At 40.0% G+C, this 9,733-nt stretch overlaps 1 protein-coding gene across 1 annotated transcript in view; it reads right to left on the reverse strand.

Annotated features, from left to right (window-relative positions):
* LOC311252764 (copine-8) overlaps nt 1-9,334 on the reverse strand; it is a 93,154-nt gene extending 83,820 nt beyond the window's left edge. The window contains exon 1 of the mRNA XM_084346285.1: nt 8,999-9,334. Within this exon, the coding sequence (XP_084202411.1) occupies nt 8,999-9,096 (98 nt within the window). The 5' untranslated portion in view covers nt 9,097-9,334. The remainder of the gene's footprint in view (nt 1-8,998) is intronic.
* Between the last annotated feature and the right edge of the window lie 399 nt (nt 9,335-9,733).

Below are 9,733 nucleotides of genomic sequence, written 5' to 3' on the forward strand. Positions count from 1 at the left end.
AATGTCAAACAATTGCTTGTTTTTAGCTTCTTAAATGTAGGGATTTGCTGCTTTTCTTTGTCATTCACGAGCAGAAACAAAGAGTTTGGGTGTTGGACTGTCGGTTGGACAAAAGAAGCAATTTGAAGACATCATTATTTCACATTTTACAGACTAAAGACAAAATCTCCTTTGATCCAACATCCCTGTTTTCCTGCTCCTCCTGGGTTGTGTACCCAAGCCAGACGGGATCTCGAACGGGTTGGACGTGACCAGAAAATCTCCAAGGAAGGGCTCACGTGATATATCCTGATCAGATGTCAGAACCACTTCAACTGGCTCCTTTCTTGCCTCATGCAGTCAGTGATGAAACACCTAACTTGAAATCCTCCTTTCTGAGGGATTATTTATCAAGATGATTACGGATGCATTCATAATTACAGCTGTGGCCTTGAGCCCAAATCAAATCTGAAATGTCAGTCTTTTTCTTTTTGTCTCAACTGTCCAAAGTCTGTATCTGTTTTTGTAAGATCCAGCCTTTCACAACCTACATTCTCCCAACCTACTTTCATCTTTTTCTTGGCTGTGGCCCAATAACCTGGAGTGTCTTCCCTCTATCTCCTTCTCATGGTGACATTCAACCAAATCACTGTTTTCATACTGGCAGTCTTCTATTTTTTTTTCCAGATGTGGTTATTTGAGCTCTCTCTTACTTTCTTCAACAATATAGACATGAACTTTGCTCCAAAGCCAACATAGAGACTAAAATGCATGGTAGTCAATAGGAAAATCAATATGTGTTTTTTAAATGGTGCAAAGACTTTGGACTGAATGATAAAAATATTCCAAAGTGGACTTTAAAATGTGTTGACTGCTGTCTGTTTAAACCAGTCACAAGCCAAGGGCCCCAACAGTAGCCTCACCTTATACAACCTTAATGGACTCCCCTGTATTTGTTATTCATCAAAACACAAGATTTATGTCTAAGAGGTCTTGGCCTCAGCCTGAGAAACCAGCCCATCCCTTCATACTGCAGGTCTGTGCCGGTTGTAGATTAAATCTATTTGTATCCGGCAGCCACATCTCAGTGCTCATGGTGGTGTAATATTACTTTTGATATCAATATTACAATGACACATTGATCACAATGCACGCTGATAATTCTGTCCTTATGCAATATACACATCTCTGCAGCACAACTGTTATGTACTCCTGTCATACACATACATATTAAAAGATATTACAAACAATTGAAGGGCTATTTGTTAAACCTACAACTGAATTGAAAAACTGCTCAATAACTTGTCAGTTAGAAATTTGTTTATTCTTCAGTTGAACACAGGTAAGTGTATTCCAGATTGTGGAGTGCATCGGTGACATATTAAGGCTGTAAAGACTAGAAATGTTTTAATATGTTTGTTGAGTTGTATAGCTGCATAATCCTAAATGTGTCTGACAATACGTCAGTCACGTCAGATAGATTTTCATTAGCATTGGCAGTGGCTCTTTAACAATGAAGATAACTCCCCTGATCCATTGCTACTTCAGTACATCATCAAACTACGTCTTTTGTTTTCACTGTTTTGATTGACAGACTTTATGTTTAAAAAGCTGCCAATACAATTTTCTATTCCAGATATCAACATCTTACAATTTACATACTGCTTCAGAATCGTTTCCAAGATGGAAGGAGTACACTTCTGTGACTACACTGAATTATTTTGATTTGTGGTAAATTATTCACATTCAAAGAAGCTACAAAAATACTGGCTTTTGGCAGCTGCAGTCCAAACCTTTTGGCATCACACCAGCCTTAAAAATCCATGATGTTTCCAACCTACATGGAATATTGGCTTAGGAAGACTTGTTTGTGTTGATAAAACAAGAAACAACTGCGCTTTTAGAAAGGTGTGAATGTCATCTAAATATTTTCCTTTGGCAAACAAAGCTATCTAGAAATGGCACAAAAAGCTTACGTGAAACATGTGGTAACTCACAGTTTAAATGGTCTATGGGGTGTTTACATCAACAAATACTCACACATACCTATTGCCACAGAAATACAAACACAACGGTTACACAAAGCCATGCAAAGTTCTTACTGAAAAGGACTGGTTGTGGAGGCAGCATGACTGACTGACAAAGACAAACTCAGGGTAGAAATGAGCAAGTAAGGCCAGAGAAGTGAGTGAAAGGCAGCGTAAGTAGGCTGCTAGGGTGGCAGGAGCCAAAACATTATTTACCTCATTTGCTTCCAGTATTTTTCCTACATTATTCACAGTTTACCTTAAATGACCAGTGTTGAATCCAGCTGAAGTCATTTCTTTTTCATCTCAATGACATGAATAATCCACCAGGCTTATTAATGTGGATTTGGGAGTACTAATACAGCTGGTAGTGGGAGATCATATGCAAATGTTAAATCAATATAGAAGGATTCTTCATGTGCCCATGATCATGCTTCTCCCTGGAAACACACACCGACAACCATGCTGCCAAATGAGCCCAATCAAAACTCGACAAAGGCCAGGCTTTCCACCAGGAGAAAGAATATAAGCGGCCGCTTGAATACCATGTCAAGCCTATGATTACCACGTCGCTGATTCTAACACTGTGCTGTATGTTCTCCATTTGCTCTGCAGTGATCCAGCTTCTGTCTGAGAGTTTGGACTGGTTCCACTGGTGAGTAAACTCTCACCTGTGGTTTCCCGAGGCAGGGCTTGAATAATAGATACATGATTCAACATCAACCCTCTCTTAAGATCTCAGGGCACTTGAGCCTGTGGACTGTGTCCTTTAGCATCTTGTGTACTCACAGGAAATATACAGCAAACAACAGCATACAATCAATGAGGAAAAACATTAAGTTGTCACAAGAGATTATCTTAAACTGCTATTATGTAATGGGTATTTTAACTCAGATTTAGCATGACAAGAAATACCTAAAGCCGCAGGACTACTTGTGGCTTGAAGCTGATGCGATGACACATTTTTTGAGTGAATCCATTAGGATCACAGCAGTGGCGTGTCCCAGCCTTCAGGCCTCCACAAATATGACCTCGTTTTCAAATTTGGCCTCTTTTTTCCGCTGAATTCAGTCAGGAACAATTTGTATACACAAGGACTTACTGACATGAAGACTTACTGAGACCTATTGTTTTCTACGTTTTTTAACTGACCTAAAATGGGGAAATAATATGACTTTACATTCACCCAGATGCAACCATGTACTCATATTTATCTGCAGGTTGTAGGAATTCACACATGCAGGACGAAGCCAGCCCTAACCATAACTAACCACCTTGTCTCCTATTTTCATTTACACCACAACCAATACGTTGTGGCAACAATGGATACAGGAAGGAGATGTTTTCTATAATCCTTCCCTTCGCCTGACAGAAGAAAAAAGGTAGACAGAAGAGGAGAGAATCTGAGAGTTATTACTGTCAACAGTTTGGATGTTTGCTGACAGTGCTGGGATGGATGGCTTACACAAAGAGAGAGGGACAGAGTCCAAAAGACAGACAGAGAAAGATGTGTCAAGCTGTGATGTGAAAGGCATTTTTGGAAAAAACTGTTTCACTTTCTCTCAAAAGTGAGCACCTTTAAATTCTTTCAGGGTCATTCCTCTGAGCCTGTGAGCTTGTTTCTCTGTAATATTATTTCTGTCTTTTCTATCATGCTGGTAGGAAAATGACTTACTAAAGACCAGACTGAAGAAACTAGAGCTGCAATTATAAGATTAATCGAACATTGAACAGTTCAAAAGTATTTTGATAATAAATTGTTTTCAGTCACGTTTCAAGCACCAGTAAATGTCAAACATTTGCTGGTACAACCTTCTCAAATGTAAGTATTTGCTGCTTTTCTGAGTCTTTTGTTTTTGGACTGCTGGTAAGACAAATAAAACAATTTGAAGATGTGACTTTGGGAAATTTTTGGGAGCTTTTTTCTACAATTCTTTGGCGGATATATATGAGTCTTTGCTGCCTTACTTTGGAATATAAAGATATCACAAAGATGTTTTTCTACAACCCTTTTAAGCAGCAATACAAAGACCTTGCCTGAACAAAATACAATCCAACATTGGCAAAAGTTATCTTCTACATATAATCCAAACATCTGATTTATCAAGTACACAAGACCATAAATCTGACAAGGCATTTGATGCTAATGCAATCTCTTGACACTTTTTGAAACTCTGTGCTAAAGACAGATTTAGGTTGTTGCAAAGCACAATGACATCCAGACATAATAACAAAAAAACCCAAGCAAACACAGATCACATTACAGCACCAGTGCATATATCTACACAGGAAACAATAACAGGAGAGCATCAGCCCAGCCCACTCACCACACACTTCATCTTCTTCAACTTTGCTCCAAGCATATTACTTATATCACAAAAATGAGAAATACTTCTTTTTTGTGTGTACGTGTGTGTGTTTGAGTGTAAAAAAAACAGGTAGCCGCCTGTGTGCTGGACTGATCGATGACCATAATAGAATATTTGGGCTTAAGGCCATTCACAGCAGAGTCCCCTGGAAACACTAAAGTGCGTCAGGGAGTAATTTATTCTTCTGTGACTGTTGGAGCGTGGGTGAGGAATGGTCCATGTGTACGGTCATTCATATATGTACAACTATACAGTATGTGTGAACATACTTTTATGCATGTGTGCTTTTGTACAGCTCAGTAGGGTAGACCTGGTAGTGTATTGATCCCAGCTGATTCCTCGGGCTCTCCCATCGATCAGCAAAATGTCTGTAGCTGCCCACTGAGTCTGAGCCAAGCTCTTACTTCACAGCCCCATAGCATCAGAGCATTATCTGAATTAGCTGGAGACGTAGGCTACTAGGATATGTCAATACTTCTGCAACAATTATGTCCCCACTCACTATTACAGCTTCTCTGAATGAGAGCTGGAGGTCCTCAGGTCTCTTTTTCTTTTCCTGTTTTCTTAACTTTCCCTCTTCTAAAAATCCATTTTAAAAAGCCATTCAGTCTCTTGAAAATGCTTATTAAGTGTTAATATTGAGTTGAAAGTGAAAACATGTTATGATTATGTCACTTGTTGGTAAATTGCCTGGTGCAGTTTTTCCAGAAACAGGTTATCTTATCTTAAAAGCAGAATGTACACTCAACGTCTTTCAAGAATGCTGATCTGCATTAGAAATAAGACAAATGAATTAAACCTCAACATTGCAGATTTTGCAGACTCATACATAAGACTTTGGACTCGACTACTTGTCAAAGGATCAATTACTCAGTTGAAAGGAAACTAATTGGGAACTATTTTTGATAATCAATTAAGCGTTTTGATTGTTTTTCAGGCAAAAATGTCAAACATACATGCTTTTCTTTGTCATATATGATAGTAAATAAAGAATCTGTTGAAATCTTCTGAATGGAGAAAAGAGTCTATCAAAACGTCATTTTGGGCTCTTGGAAATTGTTAAACGCCGACCCAATCGTCAAAATAAAGGTTGCCAATGTACATTTCTGCAAACCATGTATGGTATGTGTTAAGACTTTACATTTCTTTATGTTACAACAACAATTTTATGTTGTGACAACGCTGTGCTTATGGTCTGGGTAGGGTTATGCACAAAGACCACTTGGTGAGGGTTGGAAAAGATCATTTTTTGGCTTAAAATACCTGTTGACCTGATCTCCACTAACATGACAGGAGGTGTCACAAGGTCTCATTAAAAACACCTGGTTTTGACGCCACAAACGCAGCAACTTCTCGTGAAAAATATCTGTTTTTTGTAGCAACGAACACAGCTGGAAATTGTCGGTCTTCTTAAAATCATCCACTGGTGTGACACTTACAGGAGGCCCTGAGGACCAGGATTGAAAAACACTGTTGTAGACTAAAAGATGAATCGATTCATCATTAAAATTGATCAGTAATAAAAATAATCACTAGATGCAGCACTAGACTCAACTAAATGACCTGTCATAAAGGAAACCTTTTTTCTCTTTCATCCTAGATGAATTGTGAATGTCAGTGACTGACTATCATTGAAGCCACATTATTACTCATATTATGATCCCAACTGTCTGATGAAGCGACCACTCATTCTGATTGCTCTCTCTTATTAAGACATTGCCTCCTCAGTGAAATTTCTCACTCTAACACCCCCCTACACACACAGAGGGAAACTTTAATAAAAGTAACCATGGTGATATTGTACACTGCCCTTTTTGTCCACTGACAAAAACAATGGCATATGCACTAACACACACGCACTAACATATATGCTTAAAGCTCACGAAACATGTCACGAGGCGAACATACATATACCTGGCCGTAACGATGGCATTCACGCTCTACCTCAGGTTGGAGCTGACCACTGAAACAACACCCCCCTGGGGGCTGAGGAGCTGGGTGACTCAGACATTAGCAAAGTCTGCCTAACATGTGCATATATTCAGCTACAAGTCGGCATGATCTCTCTGTTACTAAGGAGATGGGACTAAAATCCCGTGGAGATACAGTAACTACAGTATCTGAGAGGCTTAGGCAGGGTGGGAAATTGTCTCTGTCCACTCCTCTCAGATTAGTAGTGTAGCATTAAAATCAAGTTGTAGTGCTTGATTTTTTTAAAAGCAACAACATCAAGCCAAAATGTACTTTTTTATATAAGATCACTGACATCTGATTACGGGCCTAATTGTTAAACCACCTCCTGGGAACTGAAATTAATGTTGTATGTTTACAGTCGAGGTAAATCTTTTTGATAGCCATCGTTAATAAATGGTAAATGTATAGTTGATTAGCCTTTAGTTGAGAGTTCTTTCAATGTTAACAAACAATGAAACGTTTTATAAGCTGAAGTCTATAAACCTATGCAATTACTTAATGAATGGTTTATAAAGCATTTAGTTGTTGGTATAGTGAAAAAAAACTATTAACTACAGTTTAATTAACTATATATTTACCATGAATTAATGATGCTTAATGTTAGGTGTTAAATTTAATGACCACACAATGTCTCAAAATGTCTCAGCTCTTCAACTTTCATCACATTCTGAGCAGCAGTGTTTGAGACGTCATGTTCGAGGAAAAAAGAACAATCAAAACCACAACAACACACCGAGGGTAGGACCAGGAAACACAGCCAAGACGAACATAGCAATGGCATAAACATACAAATACATTTCCAGTTTCAGTTTCATTATTATCATCTCAGTATCTGTCCAAGTCTGAGAAGGAACAAGTTTGTCCAGATCTGGGAAGTACTCAACTTTTTATAAGCAAGCCAAGAATGATTTACACAACATCAACATCGACATCGACAAACAGGCCCAACGCACAGTCTCCTGTGAACATTAACATGAATAAACTGAATCGTTATGAGCACTTTAAGAGCATATTAGAGATCTACAGAGATATTATTGGTGTTATGTGCTCCCCCTTCTGTGTTTTCTCCTCCTCTGTTCTCCCCTTCTCTCAAGTGCTCCTCATCTGTCACACATTTAAGGAAGGTTGGATATGAAGGAGCTCTCTTCCACTGACAAAGCAGTTCTGACTGTTTTAGATCTCTGTCTTTGTCCTCAGATGGTGTTTTGTTTACTTTCAAGGGTGGAGGTCTGGTAGTCCGGCTTTCACAGCTGTGTTTGTTAGTTTAGTTATGTTGTTTTTTTAGTGTAGAGAGGGTCCTACGGCCAAGACTTCCCCCATCCTTTTGCTCATTTTGGCCAGGCCTCCAGACTCCAATAGTTTTGGGTAATTTTGGTATTATTTGTATATAAAAATCCATTCTTTTTGCGGTTCGGTGCCCTTTTTAATATGTTGCTGGTCACATGATAGAGCCAACTGTTTTGTTGTGGCCGTAACAGCTGGCGGGGCATGACTGTAATATACAGTCAATGTTATATTCAACAGCTTTTATCTTTGTGCACATTGTTTTTTCCATCCAAACCCTTTAAATGTGTATCAAACCAGCTCTTCAAGGCAAAAAGACACCACTGAACACGTGACCTATTTCATTTGATGGAGCTGACACATTTAATTGGATTCATGGACAGGGGGCTCCTGAAAAACATGTGGCTGACCTGTGAGGCATACAGGCTTGCAGCGACTGTGGGTCACCAGTCTGGCAGAAATAAACCACATTCTCTGCATTTCTCACCCCGATCATGTGGCAGAGAGGAAAATCCTCCCTGAATGAGGGAGAAAGCCCCTCATTCAGGGAGGGTTAAACACACACCAGCCCTGCAACGATGCTTCCTGTCTGTTTCCATCACGTCAGATAACACGCGCACACACACCATAACTATCATGATTTAAATAGCTTTTATGTTTTGATAAGGCAAAAATGATGCAACAGCGACAGCAGCAAACACTGATACAGTATGGAAAAATGAGGAATGACTCATTAGCATTCTCGTGGCGCGAATCCAACTAGTGTCTTTAATATCAAATAACCACTTTAAACCTTATCATACTGTCTCTATTTCCAATCGTGGCACTATAATTTACTTATACATGGTCTTAGAGTGGAACTACGTGTCCGACATTATGTTTGAAATAGCCATAAAACACACGTCTTCCTCCTCGTAGTTTCAGTGTAAACATGCTAGCTTAAACCTTTTAATAAACGTGAAGCTACGCAACTTAAAAGTGAGTTTGAGCGGAGTTAAACCAGCTTTTTTTCACCTTTATAGTACAAACACAGTATTCACATAAGCTTTCTATTACATACAGGTTTGCTGTAATACATAATGTATGTGTCATCAGTGTGAAATAAGTGACAGAAGTGCGGTAAAAGTGACCAACTGGCAGCACACCTGTCTCATTAAGCTAGCGCTGCTAATAGTGTGTAAGGTGCAGCAGTAATGGCACATTTTCACGTCGTCTCGGTGCTACAACCGCCACGAAACTAAACAGAAACTTGGACGGAGTTTGAGCTCAGTGCGAGTGACTTCCAGCTGCCTTCACAGCTCGGTGTTTTTCCGTCACCCTGTTTTAAAAAAGCAGGTTATAAAAAAAAAAAAAAAAGACACATACCTGCAGGACACTGTGATTTCAACTTTGGTGGCCGGGATGGACGCGTTGAGCGGGTCGAAGTCGCCTATCGACGCCATGTTCACAAAACTGTTGTTCATCCTGTCAGGAATTGTTTAGCCTCTTTTCCTTTTCCCCTCCTGTTCGCTGGTCCAGCCCCCTTTTTTTTCTTTCTTATCAGCGGCGACGGAGGACAGAGAGAAGCCGTGTGTACGCGCGCCTCCTCGGCGAGAAGTGGAGCAAAGGTGCCACGGAGAGGGAGAGAGAGGCTGGGAGATGTGATGTCACTCCTCTCTCTCTCCTCCTCTGACCGTGAGTGTGAGTATTTCTCTCCCTCTCCCTGCCTCCCCTCTCTCTTCATGCCTCTCTGCCGTCTCCTTCCCCTCTTCTTCTTCCTCTCACTCTCTCAATTCAGTTCAGCTCTGTTGACTTCTGCTCAGCTCATTTTTTAAATCCAGTGCTTCAGATTTACTGGCATGGAAGTGATGACAATCAGGAAAATAGAGGAAATTTTGTCATGGAAAGTCTTTTCCTGTGTGTGTGTGTGTGTGTGTGTGTGGTGTAGTTTCCCCCTCCTGCCCTTGATACTCTCATTCACATCAGTCCAATTCAGTTGACTTCAGTTTAATTCAATGTGGGTTGCTGGCATGAAACACCCCTCACTGCTTCTTGCATGGCCGGATTAGCCTGTCCGGGGGTCCTGGAGCAGAAATTCACTGTTGGGCCCCTGGTGACATC

Source organism: Pagrus pagrus (genome assembly GCF_965226575.1).
Source record: "Pagrus pagrus genome assembly, chromosome: 23".
Lineage (NCBI taxonomy): Eukaryota > Metazoa > Chordata > Actinopteri > Spariformes > Sparidae > Pagrus > Pagrus pagrus.